The sequence below is a fragment of the Phacochoerus africanus genome, chromosome 9 (genome assembly GCF_016906955.1).
Source record: "Phacochoerus africanus isolate WHEZ1 chromosome 9, ROS_Pafr_v1, whole genome shotgun sequence".
NCBI classification, from domain to species: domain Eukaryota; kingdom Metazoa; phylum Chordata; class Mammalia; order Artiodactyla; family Suidae; genus Phacochoerus; species Phacochoerus africanus.
Genome location: NC_062552.1, coordinates 123,967,691 through 123,994,831, shown reverse-complemented (window position 1 = coordinate 123,994,831; position 27,141 = coordinate 123,967,691). Strand labels below are relative to the sequence as shown.

At 44.5% G+C, this 27,141-nt stretch overlaps 1 protein-coding gene across 7 annotated transcripts in view; it reads right to left on the bottom strand.

Moving 5' to 3' along the window:
* Nucleotides 1-210: 210 nt before the first annotated feature.
* The window catches only part of WDR25 (WD repeat domain 25), a 144,377-nt gene continuing 117,446 nt past the window's right edge, over nt 211-27,141 (bottom strand). For all 7 annotated transcript variants that reach the window (XM_047795965.1, XM_047795966.1, XM_047795964.1 and 4 more), the window contains 3 exons: nt 3,348-3,518; nt 1,310-1,450; nt 211-676 (listed from right to left, as the gene is read on the bottom strand). In XM_047795965.1, the coding sequence (XP_047651921.1) occupies nt 455-676; nt 1,310-1,450; nt 3,348-3,518 (534 nt within the window). In that variant the 3' untranslated portion in view covers nt 211-454. The remainder of the gene's footprint in view (nt 677-1,309; nt 1,451-3,347; nt 3,519-27,141) is intronic.

Sequence of the window (27,141 nt, the reverse complement as noted above, 5' to 3'; positions counted from 1 at the left end):
CATGCTGCATGGGCCTGAGCAGGCCCCACGTGGCTGGCAGGGCAGCTGTGCTCCAGCACGGGGTCCCGAGGGCAGACCTAAGACCTGGAACCCCGGGGCTGCCCCATCTCAAGCCCCCGCCACCCTCCTGGTCTCAGAGCTCCAGAGGGCCTGCGAGAGGGGAGGCGAGAGGAAGCCGCCAAAACGCGTGGCTCATGAAACGACCAGAGACACAGCAGAACATTCGCATTTATTGAGCAGCAGCAGCAGCCTGCCAGGTGCTTTCATCAGCACAGGCCTCACAATCCTGAGACGAACAGATCTTTGTTCCCATTTTACAGATGAGGAGACTGAGGTGCACGGGAGCGGGGAGGCAGCTTCCACCTGAGTCTGACGCCGAGCCAACCTCGGTGCTTCCTCATCACCCACATCCACCCGCCACGAACAGCATCTGGAAGGTTCCACGCCAGGGGGCTCAGTGCCAGATCTTAATGTCGCCCTCCCAGGAGCAGGTGGCGAGCATGGAGGGCAGCACGGGGTGGAAGGTGGTGCCAACACAGGCCTGCGTGTGCCCGTGCAGCGTGCGAGCTCGGCTGGCCGTGCGGAAGCTGTACATCAGGATCCGGCCATCGGCGCTGCCTGTCACCAGCAGGTCACCGTCTGGGGAACACTCGCAGCCCACCGAGTAGCCTTCCACCTGCAGAGGGGGACACAGGGTGAGCAGGCCACATGCACAGTGTATGCAGTGCCCCCCATCCTTCGAGGCCCCCTGTGAGCGGGGGGCCATCACCCCCACCCCCGGGGAGCAGAGCTGGGCCTCACACTCGGTGCCAAGCTCCTTCTCTGAGGCTGGGGGCCTGGCGTGGACCCTGTTTCATGAGGCCAGTGTAGTGGACTCCCGAGAGGACAGCTGGAGCACAGCTGATGGTGTCTGGTCTCACTGATGGTCCCCAAGTCCCCCCACCCTCGCCCCACTCTGCCCCACAAGGCAGCCCTCGGCAGGGAAAGGGGGCGGATGTAGAAACAGCCCCGTCCCGCTCTGTCCTGCATCCCCTCCCCTACACCCACGACCTGTGACCTGTCCATGTGAGCTGACAGATCAAGGAAACCCTCCCTGCCTGGCAGCTAGGGCCTGCGGAAGGGCACATGGGGCCCAGGGCCTTGAGTGGACACCAGGCCACACGGCACGGGGTCACCTGGGAAACAGAAACCACAGTCTGCCCAGACAGAGGGTCTGTGCCCTCCAGGGCCCAAGTCCCCTTGCTGGCATTGTCCGTGGGAGGCTCTGAGGCCATCGCTCAGCTCCCCACCTAGGGACTGGGAGGGGTACCTTGTGCCCTTCGTAGCGCCGCCTTCTGCTCATCCGGTAGGGCCACACGGCGGAGAAGAGGGCCAGGTAGTTGCCGTTGGTCTGTGCCAGGAACACAGGCTCCCGCGGGTGCAGGGTGAGGCTGGGACAGGTGTACCTCTCCTAAGAAACAGCGGGGCCACAGAGAGGGGGCAGAAAGCTCCCGTGGGGCTTCTGCCTGTGACAGACCCACCAGAGCACTCTGTTCCTGGGGCCCCGTGCCCCCCAACCACACTTTGGCCTAGAGGTCTGAAGGAGTTTCCTGTTGCCTACTCTAACAAAATGCCACACATTCCGTGGCTCAAAACAACATACATTTAGTATCTCAGGGTTCTGGAGGTCAGACGACTGAAATGGATTCCCTGGGCTAAAATCGAGACACCAGCAGGGCTGCGTTCCTTCTAGAGTCTCTAGAGGAAAAGCCGTTCCTTTATCTTTTTCAGTTTCTAGGCCCCCCAGCACTCCTTAGGGTGGACTGAAAAATGCCCCGCCCCATACATCCGTGTCTTAATTCCTGGGACCTGGGAATGCCACCTTATATGTAAAAAAAAAAGGTGGTGGGTCTTTGCAGATATAATCCAGTTACAGCTCTTGCAATGGGAGATTATCCTGTATCACTGCCCTAAATGCAATCGCATGTGCCCTTACAAAAGGGAGGCGGAGAGAGATCAGACCAAAGAAGGTGACATGAAGACGGGGCACAAAGAGATCTGAAGATGCAGCCACCTGACACTGGAAGAAGCGAGGGACAGCTGCTCCCCCAGAGCCTCGGAGAGGAGCAGGCCCTGCCAACACCTTGACTGCAGCCCATGATGCTTCTTATGATGGTGGTGGTGGTGATGGTTTAGTAATGGTGCTGGTGATGATGGTAATGATGGTGATAGTGATGGTGGTGATGGTGGTGGTGGTGGTGATGATGGTAATGATGGTGATGACTATAGTGATGAGGATGGCGGTGGTGGTGGTGGTGATGGTTTAGTAATGGTGCTGGTGATGATGGTAATGATGGTGGTGATGGTGGTGATGGTGGGGATGGCGGTGGTGATGGGGATGGCAGTGGTGGTGATAATGGTAAAGATGGCAATGATGATAGTGATGGGGATGGCGGTGGTGATGGTGGTGATGGTTTAGTAATGGTGGTGGTGATAATGGTAATGATGGTGATAGTGATGGTGGTGATGGTGGTGATGACAATGGTAATGATGGTGGTGATGACAATGGTGATGATGGCGGTGGTGCTGGTGATGGTGGTGATGGTGGGGGGGGGTGATATTGGTAATGATGGCAGTGATGAAGTGGTGATGACGGTGGTGGTGCTGGTGACAGTGGTGATGATGACAGTGGTGGTCGTGACAGTGATGGTGATGCCTGTGGTTGGGATGCTGGCGGTGATGGTGATAACAGGTAATGCATTTACGGAGAACTCCCTGTGCCTGGCACTGTGCTGGACCCTTTAAAAGCTTTATCTTTTTTTAATTCTCAAAACCACTATGAGGCAAGAAATATTCTCACCCTTGAGTTTCTAAGAGGAAAACAAGAATCAGTTAAGTAATTGGCCCAGGGCCCCTGCATGTTAGTGGTAAATGCAGGACTTTAATGCAGGTGGTCTAACTTCAGGGCCCTGCTTAGACTCCTGAGTCAGAGCCCTCGCCCCAGCCCCTGAGCAAGGGCAAGGTGGAGTCCCACAGGCTGGCTGGCGGGGAGGGGAGAGGTGTCCGGGGTGTGCGTTCCTGTGGATCTGGACCAGGCTGCCCCTCTCACCCCTACCTCGTGGCGTGGCTGAGCTGGGCAGGCACTTAGAGCGTCACTCCGATCTGGGGGCCTGTGGAAGGTTCTCTGGGCAGACCTGGACCTGTTTGGCCTTCCCCTGTCCTACAGACCTCAGGCAGCCTGTCTGTCCCCAAGATCCCTGCCTGCTGAACCGTCTTCACAGGAAGTGACCTGGGACTCCACACAGCCTAGGGCTACACAGATACATCCTGGACCGAAACCAAAAGCCATGCCACACAGGGTTTCTCACGTGGAAAATCTGGTTGGAGATTTTGGCAGCGCTCCGGAAATCCCAGGCAATAATGGTGCGGTCGGCAGAGTCTCGGCTCGATGCATCTGTGCTGCTCAGAAACTCAGTGCCTTCCCGGAGGAAAAGCACGTCGAGGGTCTGCTGGACGGTCGCCTTGTAGCTCCTCACCACCTGTAAGAGCGGGCACTGTCTCGCTGGTGGGCCCCGGAGGGCCGCCGCCGCCCCAAGGGCAGAGGTTAGTGAGGGCAGGGCTGCGTGGGGGTGGGAGCTGCTGAAGGGAGACCTCAGGGGCCTCCATCCCACCAGGCAAATGTCTGTCTCCCTCGGGACCTGCTCCGTGACCACCCCCCCCCACAGCCTCCCCTCTCCCTGTGGTGAGTCCCGTGTGTCCCCTGGCCTCCCTGTGTCCACTGGCGCGTGGGCTCCGGAGACACGGAGATCTTGCAGACAGGCTGGTACCCTAGAGAGCAGCAGGTGCCTGATGGAGGTGAGCTCAGGGGCAGGCAAGCCCAGGGCACCGCTGATGCCCTCAGTGCCAGGGCCATGCTCTGTGTGAGGGTCTTGCTTCTGAGGACTCCCAGCTTCCAAAGCCTCAGCCTATTGTCCCTGGAGTCGTAACTGTACCACAAGGAACGAGGGTTCTGGAAACTACGGAGCCAGCACCGCATTGTGTAAGCTCACTTTAAGACACTTTATTTCTTGGCGTCATCACCAACATTCCACAGCCTCCTGTCTCTAAACTAACACAGTTAAGTTCGGCGTCTCCCGAGCACTTGATCACATTAACCTTCCATTCCACGACAGCCCCTGTGGCAGGGGCCGGGGAGGGGTCCTCGCACCAGGCCGGGCGAGCCACCTCCACGTGACAGACTCATGCACGACGAGTTTAATTGCAGGAGTGAGCAACAGGCCACTGGGCACAGTGCCTCGGCCCGCCTGCCAGGCCTGGCGGCCTGTTTACCAGCTCCCAGGGCGCCACCATGTGGCCACAGCACAAACACAACTCCCGGGCACCTTGGCCGCCGGCTGTGAAATGAGCCGTCTTGACACATTTTTTAAAAACTATAGTTTACAACCTTTCAAACGTTGCAGACTTAGAGTTTCTAACACGCTGTTTCCAAAGTACATAAGTCAAATGCACATTAAATGCAGCATTCCATAAATCCTATTCAGACGGGGGGGGGGGTGTTTGAGACCCATTCTCCAGATGAGGACCACTGAGGCCCAGGGAGCCTCAGGGACTTGCCCAAGGTCGCAGGGCCAGGATGCGGTGCTTCCTCAAGGCCCACATCCTGCTCTCCTGCAGGTCGAGCTGTGCCTCATGAAATCGGGGCACAAATTTCTGGGGGTGGGTGGGCGGCAAGTGATGGCCTGCTCTGAGCCTCTTTGGCAGCAGCCCCCAGCAAGGGCAACTTCAGGATGGTCCCCCTGCAGCCTGAGGCACAGTTGGGGGCAGAAAAGAGAGGACAGCTCTGCGGGCCTCTGAACCCCGTCCGGCCGTGGCGCTGCCCCCCAGAGAGCATGGGGCTGGCCGCCCCCCCGCCCCCGACCCCTGTGTGCCAGGGCCCCACATAGCCTCTGCCCTCCAGCCTGGCTCTGAGTCTCCCTGAGTGCGGACCAGGAGGAAAGCTCCATACCCCAGCCAGGAGGTGCTGCCAACAGATGCTCTGACCTGCTCGGCCCGGAGCAGGGGCAGCGGCCTAGGCTGGGGAGGGGTGGTGGCACACTGCCGCATCCCTAGCACCTGCTCTCAGGAGTGCACAGTGCACCCCCAAGACCAGCGCCACCGCCGTGCTATGGTGGGCTTTGGACTCTACCTTGTGCGGGAGACGGGGAGGAGAAAGGCCCATCGTTTTGATCCAGATCCACCAGCTCCTCCCAAGCCTGGGGCCATTCGTCTCCCCCTGCTGATACCACCCTCCCCACCAGCCACCCTCCAGCTCCCATCTGCCCAGAACAAGAGAGGCCTGGAGGCCCTCCCTTCCCGGAGCCTTCACCACGGTTCAGGGGAGGAGCAGGGACTCAAGGATGGCCAGGCAGCAGGTGCCAAGACAGGATACACTGGGCCTGACTCTTGCCCTCAACGTGGCCTGTGCACCTCGGAGCGTCTTCCCCTGGGCGGTGGGGTCACAGCCCCAGAGCCCCACCAGCCGACAGAGAACAGCCGCCGGTGGGCAGGCCTGTGAGGCCGGTGGGCACCACAGCCCCTCTCCAGCGGCAGCATCTCGATCCCGCAGGGGCTCCAGAAACGCACCGATCAGAGGAGGATGGAGGAAGAGGAGTGCCCACTGAGTTCCAGCCTCGGGCCATGAATTCCCTGGTGACAAGGGCGGGGGGCAGGTCCCCCGCAGGGCAGCACGAAGGCTCAGACAAGTGCCAGGCCTCCTCGGCCCATCTGCAGCAGGACGACCTGCGCGCCCACCAACACACCACCTGCGCCCCCGCGACAAACTTATCCGGAACGAAAAGCCTTGTTCTGAGCCCTTCCTGAGAATGGATGGAAATGGCTCCATTCATTGGGGCGCCATACAATCGAATGGCCGGGAAACAAGCCGTGTTCCGGCTGATCCCTGCCAATAACGCGGCTGTAAGTGGAAGGCTGACCTTTGAAGGGTCACTGCCGAGCATGATTTACGTGCCTCCACGACTGCCGCTGCCCCGGGAAAGAGCAGAGGAGCCATTTGTGTGTCTAGCTGGTGGGTTTTACGGCAACCTTAATTACACCGACAGCTGGCGCGTCCCATCCCAGGGGCGTGGGGCGGCGCTCCGCGGGCCTAACTAGCTGGATCCAGAAGGGAGCCCCGCTCAGACTCTTTTGGCAACCAGGGCTTCGGTCGGCAGACAGTCGCAGCCTCCTGGCCAAGAGTCTGTGGCTTCGGGAAAAGTGGGAGACGGGATCCAGACACACTCGGGCGTGATGCAAAGTGCCTGAGAGCCTTAAACTCTTGCCTGCCTGGCCCACCAGACAAAGCTGGGTAACTGGGCTGCTCCGGGTTCACGCCGGGGCTCAGCCTTCCCTTTCTTAGGTCCCAGGCACTCCCGACGTGGTGGGGTTGGGTGCGGGCGAGGCGCTGGCCCGGGCCTTGCTGACTCGCTCTGTGCCTGGGGAACCCCTGCCCTCTCGGGGCCTGGCCTTAACTCATCACCCCCGGGGGCCTGGAAGGGACAACGAGCGAGCCGAGCGCTTGCACTGTGCAGGCATCAGTAAGATGCTGAATGAAGGGCTGAGTGAGTGGGTGAGAAGATGAGCAAATGGATGAATGAGCAAAAGGACCACTTGAAAAGTAGGGGTCTGCAGCCTCTGGCTACTGGTACCGCGCTGCTGACTCCAGCAGGTGCCTGGGAGACACTGTTCCTTCGTAGGCGACGGCCTCTGTGGCCGACGGCACCTCACCTCCAGGGGCCTCCGCGGCCGTGGGGGAGGTGGGAAGGGCTCAGGGCTTGAGTGCCATCACCAGCTGTCCAGGGGCTGGCGGGCCTCACGCTCCCCAGGGGAGGGCCAAGCTCTCGGGAGGACCAGGCATCTCGACTGACGGCCTGTTGTCGGCTGCGTGGCCTGGGCAGCTCACCTCTCTGTGCTTCAGTCTCCACACCTGCAAGGCAGGGGGGCAGCGGGACCTCTGGCTTGGGAGTGAGGAGCGGTGACAAGGCCTGGCCAAGTGGCTGACACACAGCAGGTGCTTATAAACCTCCCCCAGGCCACTCAGAGTTAGTCTTCAGGCAAGTCCCTTCTCCCCAAATGTCACCCTCTCCTTGAAAATAAACACATTGATGCCTTCAAACGCGCAGATGCGAGGAGTCCGTGCGCAAAGGCCACCTGGAGAGGCGAGTGAAGGGCCCTTTCCAATGGCGAAAATCACACCAATAAAAGGAACCAATCACATGGGATGGTGTATACCAAAAGGGCTCTGTGGGTAATTGTTTTTGAACCAGAAATTTATATTTTTAAAAAAGAAACCATACAAATATGAGGAGAGTATGGCTGAATTTTTCTGCATCCAGAAGACTGGGGGAAACTTGCCTGGCTGTCACTCCAAGGCCAGCACAAGAAGAGGAAAGATGGGTAAATCTGACTATATGAAAATAATAACAGTAAACATGATTGCAGAGCATTTAAAAAAAAAAAAAAAGGCAGCAGGAGTTCCTGTTGTGGCACAGCAGAAACGAATCCGACTGGTAACCAAGAGGTTTCGGGTTCGATCCCTGGCCTCGCTGAGTGAGTGGGTTAAGGATCCAGCGTTGCCGTGAGCTATGGTACAGGTCACAGACATGGCTCAGATTCCGAGCTGCTGTGGCTGTGGCTCCTATTTGACCCCTAGCCTGGGAACCTCCATAAGCCACAGGTGCAACCCTAAAAAGCAAAAAAAAAAAAAAAAAACAAAACAAACCCAGTAAATAGTAAAGTAAAAAAAGGCAAATGAGAGATATCTGCAACTTACATTAGAGGCAAAGGTCACTCTCTCTAATCCACAGGCCGTTTCTAAAAGTCGGTGAAAAAGACCAATGACTCTACAGAAAAATGGGCAGGAGAAGTGAACAGAGAGTTCATATGAAAGGAAATGTAATCGGTCCTTCGATCTCGCTCATAAAAAATGAAGTTTTAAATTACACGGCGATATCATCTCTCCCTATCAAGTTAGAAAATCCAAAAGTCTGACAACTCGCGCCGTTAGGTAGCTGGGAGGCATCCGTTACTCTACACGCTGCTGACAGAGATGCAAAAGGCACAGTCCCTGTGGAGAGAATTTGGGCAACATCAAGCAAAACAGCATATGCCTTGTTACTCAGCAACACGCATAACCCAGCAACCCGACTTGTAGGACTGATCCCAAGGTTACCGCGGCAAACCCCACACAAAGCACAGAGACGCTGAAAGCAGCTCTCCTTATAAAATTTAAAAAGCAGAAATAACTCCACAGGGACCAGTTAAATAAATGTCAGTCCACGCGCGCTCTGGATGCTATGTGCCCGGCGGTAAGACAGCGGGGTCCGTCTCCCCGCCTGCTGCGAGCTGGCTTCCAGGAGGCGGTGCTCGGTGAAAGCGAGAAGGCGGGAGAGGAAGAGGCAGGCCGACGACGTGTTTGTGTTTGCTTCCCCTAAACAGTAGAAGGATAAACCAGAAACTAAATCAGTAAAAGAAATCAGTAAGCCGGCCCCTAGAGGGGAGAGGACAGAAGGGGTGGGGGTGGGGCTTGAAGTGGAACCTAGAGTATTTCTTTCTTTCTTTCTTTCTTTTTTTTTTTTTTGTCTTTTTCCCTTTTCTAGGGCCACTTCCCATGGCATATGGAGGTTCCCAGGCTAGGGGTCGAATCGGAGCTGTAGCCACCACCCTACACCACAGCCACAGCAGCGCAGGATCCGAGCCACGTCTGCGACCTACACCACAGCTCATGGCAACACTGGATCCTTAATCCACTGAGCAAGGCCAAGGATCGAACCCACAACCTCATGGTTCCTATTCAGGTTCGTTAACCACTGCACCACGACGGGAACTCCAAACCTAGAGTATTTCTATAGAAGACTAGAGAGTAAGCGTTTTAGGGTTTTGAGGCCCCATTTACCCTCTGTTGCACACGCCCCTGTGTGTGCGTGTGCGTGTGCGTGTGTGTGTGTGTGTGTGTGTTACAGCTATTTTATTTCTTTTTTTTCTTTTTCTTTTTTTGGTCTTTTTAGGGCCACACCTGTGGCATATGGAAGTTCCCAGGCTAGGGGTCAAATCAGAGCTGTAGCTGCTGGCCTATTCCACAGCCACAGCCACGCAGGATTCGAGCCACGTCTGTAAACCACACCACAGCTCACAGTACTGCCACTGAGGGAGGCCAGGGATTGAACCTGTGTCCTCACGGATACTCGTTGGGTTTGTTACCACTGAGCCGCGACAAGAACTCCTGTTACAACTATTTTAAAATGTGAAAACCATTCTTAACGTAAGGACCACACAATAACAACCCATAGGCCAGACTGAATCCAAGGGCCCTAGTTTTCCAATTTGTTCTCCAGAACCACGTTCACATTTTATAAAATTATACAACAAAGTTAACTTAAAAAGCAGACTCTAACATGTGAAAGCAAAATCAAGCAAATAAGACTAACCGTGTGTTGAGCTGGTAGCTTGACCACACAAATAGGATTTATTTTCAGAGACATTAAAGCACCGTAGTTCAAGGCTGAATATATACTGTGAACAAAAACCCAGTCATTTGATGGTAAATCCTAACTGATACCCTTTGTGGACAAAACAGACTGTGAGAAATCTTAAACTGTTTTCAGTCATTATGTTGTTAGTGTCAATACGTACAAGAAAATGTGCTAAGGCAGAGAGAAATGAAAGAGATAGAAGCATATAAAAACAAAGAAGCTAAAGGAAAATTCTGTAATGCTAAATTTGCACTGAACAAATCAGTACAAACAATGCTATACGTTTTCTTAACAACCAAACAGTTCCTGGCTCTGCCGACAGAGGGCGCGTACAAACAATGACCAATCACGGTGCTCGGGTTCTGGTCGCCAAAGCCAGCTCAACCCCGAAGAGACCCAGACGACAGACCAAGGCATTGCGGCAGTCGCTACAACTATACACAGTGTATGTCTAAGAAGGGAGAGGGAAGACTGACCAAGGCAGGAGGGGGCGTGGAGGAGGGATGAGCCCCCCCCCCTGGATTTCTAGAGAAGAAATACATTATGTTCGAGAAAAAGAGACACCAGATGGGGTTCACATCGGACGAGACCCTGCAAAAGAAATCATTACTGAACTAGAAGAAATAGCAATTGAAAATTTCAAAACAAAATGGAGAGGAAAAAAGACTGATTTTTTTTTAAATAAACACAATCTAGTTTTAACCTGAAACAGAGTAAACCCACGAAGGCCTCTCACTCTCTTCCATAAATTTTAACTAAAAACTCGAGACAAAGTTCAGGAAGTAACTACCTGAGCCTTTGAAAAGCAAACAACAGCTGGTGGGTTGAAGAGGGAAGTCAAAATTTGAAGAGAGCCCAATGTGCAGGGTAAGGTTCTAGGCTTGTTGGTTTGGTTGGGGTTTTTTGGGGTTTTTTTGTTTTGTTTTGTTTTGTTTTTGGGGGGTTTTTTGGAAAACTTTTAGTTTTTTGGGTTTGGGTTGATGTTTTGGGGGCGGTTTTTTTTTTTTTTTTTTGTCTTTCGTCTAACTCCTGATGTTGACTCACAGATAGACTGGGTGAAGGAATTACATAGTAGACATAGCAAATATTCTGAAACAAATCCATCATTTTGGACAGAGGAACAGGAAAATAGGTCCTTGTAAGCCGGAGAGTATTGGGGGAAATTTTAAAAATATCCCCTTGCTCTCCCAGCCCTGCCCTGATGCCAACCTCAACAGCTCTGGGACTGCTACACAAATACCTAAAAACCAAAGGGGAAAATCTGAATAAAAGGACTCGGAAAAGGGGGGAAATTCATGCTATGGTTCCTCCATTTTCTCTGGCCAATTTGCCTTCAAAGGGATCCCAGTTATAGGCACTGTGTGACAAGGCAGAAGGCTAACACCGAGAAAGAATTCCATCCCTCGGGGCATGAGAACTGGGAAAGGAGGCCTGGGCAGCCAGGCAGCGCGGGGAACGGGGGATGTCCACAGAGGAGAAGGGAATCCTCTAAGTCTGTAAACGAACTGACACACATCCCAGGACCACCTCTAAGCTACGGATGCGTGGAACACAACCAAAAAAGCACAACTAAAGCTTGGAGAAGTGGCGTAGCATATAACCACTGCTCCTGTCTGAAACTAACCCTTTAGCGGCTCCGCAGAACAAAGGTTTTGAATACAGAACTGAAAATGGAACCATTGCCCATAGGAGAGAAGAAACTCGAATCTGAATCTAACAGGCTTGGTTTCCTGTTAAAATCCTATGGAGAATAGTGATTTGTTTGTCTTGACGACATAATATTCAAAACATGCAGGGCACATTCTGCAATTACTTGATACACAAAGAACCAGGAAAATGTAAACACAGTACCCATGAGAAAAGAGAAACCATAGATGCCAACCCTGAAATAACCCCAATGTTTGAATTATCAGACATATTTAAACAGCTGTTAAAGAATAACCCTCAATGAGATAAACACCCTTAAAATGAAGAGCTAGATGATCTCAACAAAGAAATAGAAACTATACATGCACTTTTAAGTAGAAATTTAAGAACTGAGAAAAAAGTTTTTAATAACAATATGGAACTGACAAAAGAAAGACTCAGTGGGAAAAAAAGGATCAATAGAGATAATTCAATCAATAGAGATAATTTCTAAAGAAAAAAATAAATAAAACATTAGGAACCTGTGAGATAGTATCAGAAACTTATATTTTTTGTTCACAGAATTCCTTAAGGGGAGGGGAATGAGGGCAGTGTGTGTGTATACACTATATAACTATATATAGACTGTGAAAGTGCCCAAATTCGGCAAAAGGAATACAAGAGTCAAGAGATTCTGCAAGCCACAAAAAGGGTAAAAATCACTGAAAACTAATGCCTGACACACCACAATCAAACTGCTGTAAACCTCAAAGAAAAAGTCTTGAAGATTTTTAATTCCTCCTTGCCATGTACCAAAATATATTCCTAGGCTCCAGGAATGAGAATGTAGACATCATTGGTGGCCATTATTCTCATACACTACACACACACACACACACACACACACACACACACACACACACACACAATGAAATAAAGAGAGAGAGAAAGCAAAAGTATTAAGATGTTAACAAGTCAAGTGTTATGGAAGAGACAGGATTAAGATGGCAGAATAGAAGGACTGGAGTTCAACTTCTCTCCTAAAAACAACAAAATTACAACCAAATGCTGAGCAATCTTCAACCAAATGGACCGGAAACTTTCAAAAAGATATCCTACTCCAGAAAACAAAGAGGAGGCCACATCAAGAGGTAGGAGGGGCAATTACATGATATAAGCAATCCCATACCTCCTGGGTGGGAAGCCCCATGGACTGGAACGTAACTGTATCACAGAGACTCATTTACAGGAGTGAGAGTTCTGAGTCCCACATCAAATCCCCATGCTTGGGGATCTGGCATTGGGAGAAAGAGCCCCCAGAGCATCTGACATTGAAGGCCAGTGGGCATGCATGCAGGAGCTCCACGGGACTGGGGAAAACAGAGACCCCATTCTTAAAAGGTGCACACAGACTTTCATGTGCACTGGGTCCCAGGGCAAAGCAAAGTCTCCATAGGAATCTGGGTCAAACCTGACTGCAGTTCTTGGAGGACCTCCTGGGAAAACAGGGGTGAATGTGGCTTGTTGTGGGGGGAAGGGCGTCAGAAGCAAAGCTCTTGGGAATATTCACCAGCATGCATGTCTCTGGAGGTGGCCATTTTTGGAAAATTTGGCCCCACCAATCAGCGCTGAGAAGCCCTAGACCAAACAACAATCCAGGTGGGATCACAGCCCTGCCCATCAGTAAACAGGCTGCCTAGAGACCCCCCAGGCACACAGCTGCCTCTAATCTCACCCAGAGACAAAGCCCCACCCACCAGAGGGATAGGAATCAGCTCCACCTACCAGGGGGCACCTTCCATCAGGAAGCCTACAGCAAGCCCTTGTACCAACTTCAGCCACAACGGGGGCAGACACCAGAAGTAAGAGAGACTACAACTCTATTATCGATAAAAATGTCATCACACCAAAAACCTATAAAAATGAAAAGGCAGAGAACTATAACTCAGATAAGGGAGAAAGAAAAAAACCCAGAAAAATAGCTAAGTGATCAGGAGATTCTCAGCATCCAGGAAAAAGACCTTAGACTGTTGATGCTGAAGATGATGCAAGACATTGGAAACAAACTGTAGGCAAAGATGGATAATTTACAGGAAACACTGAGCAAAGCAATACAAGATATAAAACCTAAACAAGAAGAGATGCAAAATACAATAACTGAAATAAAAAATGCACTAGAAACAGCCAACAGCAGAATACAGGGGGCAGAAGAACAAATAAGTGAGGTGGAGGACAGATTAGTGGAAATCACAGATGCAGAACAGAAAAGAGAAAAAAGATTGAAAACAAATGAAAAGAGTCTCAGAGAACTCTGGGACGTTAAACACACCAACATCCATATTATAGGGATGCCAGAAGGACAAGAGAGAGAGAAAGGGACAGAAAAAAATATTCCAAGAGATAATAGCCAAAAACTTCCCCAACATGGAAAAGGAACCACTCACTCAAATCCAGGAAGTGCAACGAGTACCATATAAAATAAACCCAAGGAGGAATACCCCAAGACACATATTAATCAAGCTGACCAAAATCAAAGACAATGAGAAAATATTCAAAGCAGCTAGGGAAAAGAAACAAATGACATACAAGGGAACCCTGATAAGGTTATCAGCAGATTTTTCAGCAGAAACTCTGCAGGCCAGAAGGGGGTGGCATGATATATTTAAAGTGATAAAAGGAAAAAACCTCCAATCAAGATTGCTTTACCCAGAAAGGCTCTCATTCAGATTTGAAGGAGAAATCAAAAGCTTCGCAGATAAGCAAAAGCTAAGAGAACTCAGCAATACTAAACCAGCTTTATGACAAATACTAAAGGAACTTCTCTAGGCAGAAAAGAAAAGGCCACAACCAGAAACAAAAATACCACAAATGACAAGGCTCACCAGTAAAGGTATATATACAGTAAACATACGAAATCATCCACACACAATTACACCACCAAAATCAGAAATCGTGAGAAAAGGAGGGTACAAATGCAGGACACTAGAGATGCACTTGCAATTAAGAGACCAACAACATAACACAATCTCATATATATATAGACTCTTATATCAAAACTTCAGAGTAACTGCAAACCAAAAATCTACAATTGATACACAAAGAAATAAGAAAAATCAACTCAAATACAAACACTAAAGATAGTCATCAAACCAGAAGAGGAGAGAACAAGAGAAGAAGGTAGGGAAAAAAAAGCAACAAAAACAAATCCAAAGCAATTAATAAAATGGCAATAAGAATATACATATCAATAATTACCTTAAATGTTAATGGAATAAACACCCCAACCAAAAGACATAGACTGGCTGAATGTTTACAAAAACAAGACCCATATTTATGCTGTCTTCAAGAGACCCACTTCACTTCTAGGGACACATACAGATTGAAAGTGAGGGGCTGGAAGAAAATATCCCATGCAAATGGGAATCAAAAGAAAACTGGAGTAGCAATACTCATATCAGGCAAAAGAGACTTTCAAATGAAGAATATTTTAAGAGACAAGGAAGGTCACTACATAATGATCAAAGGATCAATCCAAGAAGAAGATATAAAAATTTTAAATATCTACACACCCAACATAGGTTCACCACAATATATAAGGCAATTGCTAACAACCTTAAAAGGACAAATCGACAATAACACAATCATAGTGGGGGACTCTAACACCCCACTTGCAGCAATGGACAGATCATCCAGACAGAAAATCAATAAGGAAACACAGGCCCTGAATGAAGCATTAGACCAGATGGAGTTAATAGATATTTATAGGACATTCCATCCAAAAGCAAGACAATACACATTCTTCTCAAGTGCACATGGAACATTCTCTAAGATTGATCATGTCCTGGTCTACAAATCAAACCTTGGTAACTTTAAGAAAACTGAAATCACATCAAGCATCTTTTCCAACCACAATGCTATACGACTGGAAATCAACAACAAGAAAAAATCTGCAAAAAACACAAACACGTGGAGACTAAACAGCATGCTACTAAACAATCAATGAATCACTGAAGAAATCAAAGAGGAAATGTAAAAATACCTAGAAGCAAATGACAACAAAGATACGACACTCCAAAACCTATGAGATGCATCAAAAGCCGTTCTAAGAGGAAAGTTTATAGCAATACAAGCCCACTTCAGGAAACAAGAAAAAGCTCAAATAAACAAGCTAACTTTACATCTAAAGCAGCTTGAGAGAGAAGAACAGACAAGACCTAAAGTTAGCAGAAGGAAAGAAATCATAAAGATCAGAGCAGAAATCAATGAAATAGAAATGAAGAAAACCATAGAAAAGATCAACGAAACAAAAAGCTGGTTCTTTGAAAAGATCAACAAAATTGATAAACCCCTAGCCAGACTTATCAAGAAAAAAAGAGAGAGGATTCAAATCAATAAAATTAGAAATGAAAAAGGAAAAGTAAGAATGGACATCACAGAAATACAGAGGATCACAAGAGACTACTATATGCAACTATACACCAATAAAATGGAAAACCTAGAAGAAATGGACAAATTCTTAGAAAAGTACAATCTTCCAAGACTAAACCAAGATGAAATAGAAAAGATGAATGGACCCATCACAAGAACTGAAATTGAAACTGTGATCAATAAACTTCCAACAAACAAAAGTCCAGGACCAGATGGCTTCACAGGTGAATTCTATCAAATATTTAGAGAAGAGCTAACACCTATCCTTATGAAACTATTCCAGAAAATCGCAAAGGAAGGGACACTCTCAAACTCATTCTATGAGGCCACCATTACCCTGATACCAAAACCAGACAAAGATACCACAAAAAAAGAAAACTACAGGCCAATTCCACTAATGAACATCAATGCAAAAATACTCAACAAAATACTAGCAAACTCCATCCAACAATACATTAAAAGGATTGTACAGCATGATCAAGTGGGATTTATCCCAAGGGTTCTTCAATATCCACAAATCCAGCAGTGTGATACACCACATTAACAAACTGAAGAATAAAAACCATAGGATCCTCTCAATAGATGCAGAAAAAGCCTTTGACAAAATCCAACACCCATTTCTGATGAAAACCCTTCAGAAAGTGGGCATAGAGGGAACCTACCTCAACATCGTAAAGGCCATATATGACAAACCCACAGCAAACATCATTCTCAATGGTGAAAAGCTGAAAGAATTCCTGCTGAGATCAGGAACAAGACAAGGATGTCTGCTCTCACCACTACTCCTCAACATAGTTTTGGAAGTCCTAGCCACAGCAATCAGAGAAGAAAAAGAGATAAAAGGAATCCAAATTGGAAAGGAAGAAATAAAACTATCGATATTTGCAGATGACATGATAATATACCTATAGAATCCTAAAGACTCTACCAGAAAACTGTTAGAGCTCATCCACAAATTTGGCAAAGTTGTAGAATACAAAATTAACACACAGAAATTGACGGCATTTCGATACACTAACAATGAAAGATCAGAAAGAGAAATTAGGGAAGCAATCCCATTTACCATCGCATCCAAAAGAATCAAATACCTAGGAGTAAACCTACCTAAAGAGACAAAAGACCTGTACTCTGAAAACTATAAGACGCTGATGAAAGAAATCAAAGATGACACAAATAGATGGAAAGACATACCATGCTCTTGGATTGGAAGAATTAATATTGTCAAAATGACTATACTACCTAAGGCAATATACAGATTCAATGCAATCCCTATCAAATTACCAAGGACATTTTTCATGGAACTCGAACAAAATATTTTAAAGTTTGTTTGGAAGCACAAAAGACCCAGAATAGCCAAAAACATCCTGAAAAAGAAAAATGGAGCTGGAGGAATCAGGCTCCTGGACTTCAGACTATACTATAAAGCAACAGTCATCAAAACCATGTGGTACTGGCACAAAGACAGAAATATAGATCAGTGGAACAGGATAGAAAGCCCAGAATTAAGCCCACGCACCTACAGTCAACTAATCTATGACAAAGGAGGCAAGAATATACAATGGAGAAAAGACAGCCTATTCAATAAGTGGCTCTGGGAAAACTGGACAGCCACATGGGAAAGAATGAAAGTAGAACACTCCCTAACATCATACACAAAAATAAACTCGAAATGGATCTAGATATAAGATCAGATGCTATAAAACTCTTAGAGGAAAACATAGGCCAAACACTCTCTGACGTAAATGACAGCAACATCTTCTCAGATCCACCTCTTAGAGTAACGACAGTAAAAACAAAAATAAACAAATGGGACTTAATTGAACTTAAAAGTTTCTGCACAGCAAAGGAAACCCTGAACAAAACAAAAAGACAACCCACAGAATGGTAGAAAAATATCTGCAAATGAACTGACTGACAAGGGATTAATCTCCAAAATTTATCAATACCTCCTACTGCTCAATATGAAAAAAACAAACAACCCTCTCAAAAAATGGGCAGAAGATCTAAACAGACAATTCTCCAAAGAAGACATACAGATGGCCAAAAAACACATGAAAGGATGTTCAACATCACTCATTATTAGAGAAATGCAAATCAAAACCACTACGAGGTATCACCTTACACCAGCCAGAATGGCTATCATCAAAAAGTCTACAAACAATAAATGCTGGAGAGGGTGTGGAGAAAAAGGAACCCTATTACACTGTTGGTGGGATTGTAAATTGGTGCAACCACTGTGGAAAACAGTATGGAGATTCCTCAGAAAACTAAAAATAGAACTACCATTTGATCCAGCAATCCCACTCCTGGGCATCTATCCAGAGAAAACCATGACTCGTAAAGACACATGTACTCCGATGTTCACTGCAGCACTATTTGCAACAGCCAAGACATGGAAACAAATGTCCATCGACAGAGGAGTGGATCAAGAAGATGTGGTACATATACACAATGGACTATGACTCAGCCATTCAAAGGAAAGAAATTCGGCATTTACAACAACATGGATGGATCTAGAAATTATCATGCTAAGTGAAGTCAGTCAGACAGTGAGACACCATCAAGTGCTATCACTGACATGTGGAATCTGAAAAAAGGACAGACTGAACTTGTTTGCAGAACAGATACTGACTCACACACAGACTTCGAAAAACTTATGGTTTCCAAAGAAGACAGGTTGCGGGGCGGGGGGGGGGGGGGGGGGGGGGGGGGCGGGGAGTGGGATACACTAGGAGTTTGGGACGGAAATGCTATAAAATTGGGTTGTGATGATCATTGTACAACTATAAATATAATAAATTCATTGAGTAATAAAAAAAACGAAAAAGTCTTGAAAGCACTCGGGGGAAATAATGAAGGATTATATAAACAACAATTTAAAATATTGTGGATTTCTCGTGAGAAACTATGGAGGTTAACGGTAGTGGAATATATTGAAAATGGTAAAGGAAAGGATTATCAATCTAGAATTTTATAGACAGCAAAAATATCCTACAGATGATACACTTATATGTGGATCCCGCATTGCTGTGGCTATGATGTAGGTCAGCAGCTGCAGCTCTGATTCCACCCCTAGCCTGGTAACTTCCATATGCTGTGTGTGTGGCCCTAAAAAGACAGAAAAAGAAAAAAGAAAAAGGAAAAGCAATGGAAATAGCAAATATAAAGGGAAATATAAAATACTTTCCTATTATTAAAATATTTTAAAAATAATTTAGTTTTCAGCAAAAATAGTAACAATATATTATGGGGATTGTAATAAATGTATAAGTAAAATTTATGCCAACAATAACACAAAGACCCTGAGAGGTAAAATTGAAAATCTGTATGTTGCTCTAAGATCCTCATACAATAAAAAAGAAGAGTTATAATATGATTTGGAGGTAGACCGATAAGATAAAAATGTATACTACAAACCCTAAAGCAACCACTAAAAATAAACCACAATACAAATTTACAGATAATAAAGCAACAAAGGAGATAAGACAAAAATCACACACTAAAAAAAAGAGTCAATGAATCCAAGAGAAGGGGGGGAGGAGAAAAATAATAAATAGAACAAACATAAAACAATAGCAAGATGGTATACTTAAACCTAGCCACATCAATAATTACACTAAATTAAAACAGGAAAAATACAGTAGTCAATGGAAAAAATTGCTACATAGAATTAAAATGAAAGAGCAATACCCAACCAAATGGTGTGCATAAGAAACATGTTTTAAAAATAAAAACACAAATAGGTTAAAGCAAAAAGATGGGAAAAAGATATACCAGGCTAACAGTAACCAAAATAAATCAGGAATGCCTGTTAATAACAGGCAGAGTAGATTCAGAGTAAAGGATATTATCAGGGATAAAAGGGTCTTTTCACAATAATAAAAGAGGCAATTCGTCAGGAGAACATAACAATCCCAAATGTTTATGCACCTGCTAACAGAACTTCAAAATAAATGAAGGAAAACTAATAGAACTTAAAAAGTAATTAAGACAAATTCACTCTTATAGTCACAAATTTCAACTAGCTGCTCATAACTAATAAAATACAAAGAACGATCAGAAAGGGTATAGGGTACTTGAATAACACTATCAACCAACTTAGGATAATTGACATTCTTAGAATGCTGCACCCAACACAGCAGAATATACATTACTTCCAAGTGCACACACAATGTTTACCAAACTAGACTATGTTATAGGACAACAAACAAGTTTCAATACATACAATGCATGTTTTGTGAACACAAGAGAGTTAAATTAGAAATCACTAACAAATATATGGAAAATTCTCAAGTAGTTGTAATCTAAACACTCCTATCCATAGATGAAGAAGAAATAAAAAATGCAATTAGAGAGTATTTTTAACTAAATGAAAATGAAAAATGAAAAACCATGTATCAACTGTTGTATAATGCAGCTACAAAACCTACAGGAGAATTAATAGCATTGAATAGAGAAGAAGAAGAAAGAATAAAAGTCCCAAAACAATGACCTCAACTTCCACTTGGAAAAAATTCGAAAAAAAGAAGATTAACTCAAGTTTTAAGCAGAAAAAACAAGTTTAAAAAGGAAATTGATAACTTTTTAAAAGGAAAGAAGTGGATACAAAAATCTGTACTTAAAAAAGATCAAAAAATCAATAAATATCCAGAATGATCAGAGGAGAGAGAAAAGACACAAATTACCAATATTAGGAATGAAAGAATGAGGTGACATCTCTACAGATTATATAGCTATTTTAAAATAATTAAAATATTAGTAAAACTTTATGCCAAAAAGATAGATAACTTTGATGAAATGGATACAAACTACCAAAAGTCACTCAAAGAGAAACATAAAATTGGAATAACCCTCTATTTACTAAATAAATTTTATTTACAGTTTCAAATCTTCCCACAAAGAAAATTTCAAGCCAAGACAGCTTCATCACTAGACAATTCTAGCAAACATGTATGGAAGAAATAATATCAACTATAAGCAAACTCTTCCAGAAGACTGAAGAGAAAGGAAGACTTCCCAAGTTATTTTATGAGGCCAGAATTACTCTGATGCCAAAACAAGACATCATAAGAGAAGTAAAGTACAGATCAACCCCTCAGGAATATAAAAATTCTTAACACATTTTAGCTAATAGAATCCCAAGTTATATAAAGAGGATAACACATCATAATCAAGTGAGATTTATCCCAGTAACGTAAGGTTGTTTTAATAATTAAAAATCTATCACAAAAATTCACCATATTAACAAAATGAAAAAACCACACTATCCCTTCAATGGACATGAGAAAGTCATTTGACAAAATCCAACCTTCACTCAGGATAGAAACTCTCAACAACCTAGGAGTAAAAGGAACTGTCCTCAAGCTGATAGGGACATCTACCAAAACAAACTACAGTTGACATCATATGTCACCAGAAAAAGAATGAATACTGCTCCTCTAAGACTTAAAACGAGGCAAGGACGTCCATTCCCACCCCTTCTAAGTAAACAAACACTGTTCTAGAGGTTCAAGACACTGCCAGGAGGTAAAAGAGGAAAGAGGAAGTTCTCTCCCATTAGAAAAGACGAATTAGAGCTGCCTGTACCCACATTTGACAGGACCGTCTTTGCAGAAAATCCAATAGAATCTACAAAGAGGCGACGAGAACTAATAAATGAGCTTTACAAAGCTGCAGAAGTCCAGGCAAATATAAAAATATCCACTATATTTCTATAATCTAGGAATGTATAACCAGACGTGGACATTTTAAGCCGCTACTTACAATAGCATAAAAACATTAATACTGGCAGATAAATCTAACCAAAACAATGCGCAGGAGTTGTACAATGAAATTACAAAACGTTGGTGAGAGGAAATAAAGGTTTAAATGTATGGAGAAATATACTATGCTTATGTATTGGAAGACCTAAAATTGTTAAGAATTCAACACTCCCCCAAACTCATCTGAAGACTGAATGCAGTATCATTCAAAGTTCAAGCAGGCTTTTTTGTAAAAATTGACAAAAGTGACTGTAAAATTGAAATGTAAATGCAAAGAACCTAGAATAGTCAAAACAATTTTGGGAAAGAAAAAAATTGGAAGACTTACACTACCTGATTTTAAGACCCATTGTAAGACTACAATGGTGAAAACAATGGGGTATTGATGTAGAAAGAGACAAAGAAAACAATGGAGGAGAAGAGAGAGGACAAAGAGACGCACCCACACTGAGTCAACTGATTTCCCACTGACGTATAAAGGCAGAGATAGCATTTTCAACAAACGGTGCAGGAATACTGAATATCCTTATGCAAAACATTAACTTCCATCCATATAAACCTTGCAGCATATAAAAAAAAATTAATACGAAATGGACCACAGACTAATAGAAAGCCCAAAACTATGTGACTTCTGGACGGAAAGAGGAGCAAATATATGTGGCCTTAGGATTCGGCAAAGTTTACTTAGATTGGACACCAATAAGAAATGGTGATAAACTGGACTTTAGCAGAACTTTTAAAATCTGCTCTTGAAAAAAGAAAACTGTTGTGAGACTGAAAATGCAATGCGTAGGCTGTGAGGAGGTATTTGCAAATCACATATGTGATAAACGTTTTATATTCTAAATATAAAGAACTCTCAAAACTCAGTAGTACAAAAACAAACAATCTGATTTTTTAAATGAGCAAAAAATCTGAATAGACGCTTCATCGAAAAATAAACAGATGGCAAATAAGCTTATGAAAACATTTTCAACGTTGTTAGTTATTAGGGAAGTGCAAATTAAAACCACAGTGAGGTACCATACTATACACATTTTAGAATGTCTGAAATTGGAAAGATTGACCACACCAAATGTCGGCTAAGACACAGAGCCATGGAACTCTCACGCAATGCTGGGGGGAATGTGAAACCGTGCAATGACCTGGAAAACCTGCAGTCTCTTTAAAAGTTAAACACACACCAGCACATGACCCAGACATTCCAATCCTAGGTATTTATCCAAGTCTGGGTCAGCTCAGGCTGCCATAACAAGTGCCACAAACTGGGGGGCTTATACAACAGATATTTGTTTTCTCACAGTGCTGGAGGCTGGACGTCTAAGGTCGAGGTGCCAGCAGGGTTGTTTTCTGGTGAGGCCTCTTTCTTGGCTTAATGATGGTACCTTCTTGCTGTGTTCCCATGTCACCTTTTCTCTAAGTGCTGGTGACCCTTCCTCTTCTTACCAGCCCTACTGCATTCGGGCCTCACTCTTCAGACCTCATTTAACCTTAATTATCTCTTCAAAGGCCCCATGTCCAAATACAGTCACAATCAGGGCTTAGGGCTTCAACATATGAATTCTGTGGGGGAAACAAGTTCAGTCCCAAACACCTAAAGAAACGAAAGCATGTCTATGCAAAGGCTTGTACGTGAACGTTCACTTGATTTATAATAACTAAAAACTAGAAACAACCCCGTGTCCACCAACCGGTAAAAGGATAAAGTGTGGCATATCCCTACCATGGACTACTACGTAGCAATACGAAGGAATGGACTGCTATGGATGCACGCCACAACATGGATCCATCCCCCAATAATTATGCTGCATGGGAAAAACGTCATGCAAAAAAGAGTCCCTATCGTATGACCATATTTACACAAACATTCTGGAAGGTGGAAACTAACCTATAATGACAGGCAACAAATCAGCGTACGGGTAGGAGGAAGGCATTCTGAAGAGGCCCCAAGGCCTCTGAAGGTTACGGACATATTATCATTAATCAGTCACCTTGATTATCACAATGGTTTCCTACACGTATGCACATATCAAAACTTCTCAAAACTTCAAGTGTGTGGCGTTCCCGTCGTGGCGCAGTGGTGAACGAATCCGACTAGGAACCATGAGGTTGCGGGTTCGGTCCCTGCCCTTGCTCAGTGGGTTAAGGATCCGGCGTTGCCGTGAGCTGTGGTGTAGGTTGCAGACACGGCTCGGATCCTTGCTGTGGCTCTAGCGTAGGCCGGCAGCTACAGCTCCGATTAGACCCCTAGCCTGGGAACCTCCATATGCCGCGGGAGCGGCCCAAGAAATAGCAAAAAAGACAAAAAAAAAAACAAAAAAAAACTTCAAGTGTGTGCAGTTTACCACGATAGGTCAACTGTACTTCTATAAAGGTATTTTTAAAGGGCTGACATGGAGGAAAAACATCAAGGCAAAATAAAGACTTTTTTTGATAAAAACAGAGAATTCACAGTCAGCAAACCTGTACTACAGGAAATGTCATACAGGAAGTTTTCAGGCTGAAGGGTAACAACAGGATTTTGATACTCAGGTTGACAGGAGGAAACGAAGATCCTACAGCCAATTAAAAAAATTGATAGAAATAATGGTAAGAGTAATTTTAGGCCAACAAATTTGATAACTTAGATGAAATAGACAAATGACTTGGGGGAAAAAGTCAGAAGAGTGAAGAAAAGATAGAATATGTGAATAGCCCTATATATACTTTTTTTTTTGTCTTTTAGCTATTTCTTGGGCCGCTCCTGTGGCATATGGAGGTTCCCAGGCTAGGGGTCGAATCGGAGCTGTAGCCACCAGCCTACACCACAGCCACAGCAACGCAGGTTCCAAGCCGCGTCTGCAACCTACACCACAGCTCACAGCAATGCCGGATCCTTAACCCACTGAGCAAGGGCAGGGATCGAACCCGCAACCTCATGATTCCTAGTCGGATTCGTTAACCACTGCACCACGACGGGAACTCCTCCACTGGTGAATTCTGTCAGATATTAAGAGAGAAATAACATCAGTCCAACATCGACATTCAGAAGGAATATGAGACGAGAATACTTCTCAATTCATTTTTTTGAGGCCAATATTAACCGTACATCAAAATCAAAGACAACATAAGAAAAAAGTATAAGCCTAATTCTCATAGATATAAATTCCTTAACAAATTATTAGCAAGTAGAATCAAACCATATAGAAAAAGGACAATATATCATGACCAAGTAGGGTTTATCCAAGAAATACTATGGGTTTTTTAAAACATAATGTAATTCACCCTATTAATTTAATCTAGAAAAAAATATGGATGTGGTAAAATCATTTGACAAAACTCCACACAAATATATGATAAAAAAAAAAAAAACTTTCAGAAAGCTAAGACCAGAAGGTAACTCCCTGAAATCAATTTAAGATATCTCAAAAAGCCCACATTTAACATTATTCTTAGTGGTAAAAGAATGAGTGCTTTCCATAAGATCAGAAACAAGACAAGGATGTTTATTCTCACTATTTTTATTCAACACTGTACTGGAGGTGTGAGCCATTGCAACATGATAAGAAAAAGATAGAAATGCGTACACTGTGGAAAGAAAGCTATGAAATTGTATTATTTGCAGACAACATGATCATGTACATGAAAATTCCTAAGCAATCTCTGAAAAAATCTGCTAGGACTAAGAAGTTAACTTATTAAGGTCACACAGTATACACGGTCAAATGAGAAAATCAGCGTTATTTCTATACACGAGCAACAAATAATTGGAAAATGAAATTTAAAAAAAATGCATTCACAGTAGTATCCAAAACCATGAAATACTGAGGAATAAATTTAATACAATATGAGAAATATCTGAACACTGGAAACTACAAAACACTGCTGAGAGAAACTAAAATGGAGAGATATAATGCTCATAGGCCACAAGTCTCAATATTGTTAAGATGTCAATTCTCCTGAAATCGATCCATAAATTAAACATAATCCCCATCAAAATACCAGCAGGACTGTTTACAGTAGGCAAGACATGGAAACAACCTAAATGTCCATCAACAGATGAATGGATAATGAAGATGTGGGGTGTGTGTGTGTGTGTGTGTGTGTGTGTGTGTAATGGAATATTAGCCATAAAAAAGAACAAAATAATGCCATTTGCAGCAATGGGCATAGCCCTGGAGATTATCATGCTAAGTGAAGTAAGTCAGAAAAAGAAAGACAATTACCATATACTATCACTTACATATGGAATATAAATTGACACAAATGAAACTATCTATGAAACAGAGACAGACTCATAGACATAGAGAACAGACTTGTGGTTGCCAAATTTATAAACGAATCAATCTCCTAGATTAAATTAATAGGGTGAATTACACTGAGAGATGAATTGGGAGTTTGGGATTAGCAGATACAAACTATCATATGAATAAACGATGAGGCCCTACTACTGTAGAGCATAGGGAACTATGTTCAATGTCCTGGGATAGACCACAGTGGGAAAGAATCTGAAAAAGAATGTGTGTTTGTGTGTGTAACTGGATCACTTTGCTGTACAGCAGAAATTAACACAACATTGTAAGCCAACTATACTTCAATAAAATAAAATGTTAAAAAAATATTAGCAGTCACTTTTTTGTAGAAATTGACAAAGTGATTATAAAATTATAAAATTGAGGAAGTTCCCGTGGTGCCTCAGCAGTAACGAACCCAACTAGCATCCATGAGGACGCGGGTTCAATCCCTGCTCTCACTCAGTGGGTTAAAGATCTGTTGTCGCCGTGGGCTGTGGTGTAGGTCGCAGACATGGCTCGGATCCTGTGTTGCCGTGGCTGTGGTGTAGGCCAGCAGCTGCAGCTCCGATTCAACCCCTGGCCTGGGAACTTCCATATACTGCAGGTGCAACCTAAAAAGAAAAAAAAACAGGGAGAGAAAAAATCATAAAACTGAAATGGGACAATGAAGAACTTAAAATAGACAGAAAATGTTGGAAAAGAAAAACAAAGCTGGAGGCTCGTGCAGTCCGATTTCAAGAATTTCTGTACAGCTACAGAAACCCAGAGAGTCTGGTGTGGAGGGAAGGATAGATATGTCAGTCAATGGAGCAGAACTGAGAGCCCAGAAAGCGATCCGTGCTTACATGGCCAACTGGTTTCCAAACAGAGAGCCAAATACGATCTAATGGAGAAAGAACTGTATTTTCAACAAAGAGTGCTAAGACAACTGAGAAGACAAGAAATAAATAAACCTTACCTCATAGCATACACAACAATGAACTCAAAATGGATCACAGACCTAAAACACAAGCCAAAAATTACAGAATTTCCATAAGAAAACACAGAAGAAAATGTTTGCAACTTGGGTGGGCAGAGATTTCTTAGCTAGAATACAAAACGCCATGGATGGGAGACAATACACAAAGACCTCCTAGAACTTCCACATCATTCGCCTCATCTTAAACAGGCAAAGAATCTGACGAGCCTTCACAAAATACGATACTCAAATAGTTGATAAACCCGTGAAAAGATGAGCAGCCTCATTAATCATCTGGGAAATGAAATCAAAGCCACAATCAGATATCGCAACACAAGCCTACAGTGGCTAAAATGGCAAAGACGGACAATACCAAGTGTTGGGGGTCGGGGGGCAATGGAAACTCTCCTACACTGCTAATGGGAATGCAAAATGGTACAACCACTTAGGAAACAGTTTCACAATTTCTTATAAATTTAAATACACATATTCGATACCACTCAACAATTACACTCAGTTATTTACCCAAGAGAAATGAAAATATATATCCACACAAAGACTCGTTCACAGCAGCTACATTTATAAGAGCCAAAAACTAGAGACCACCT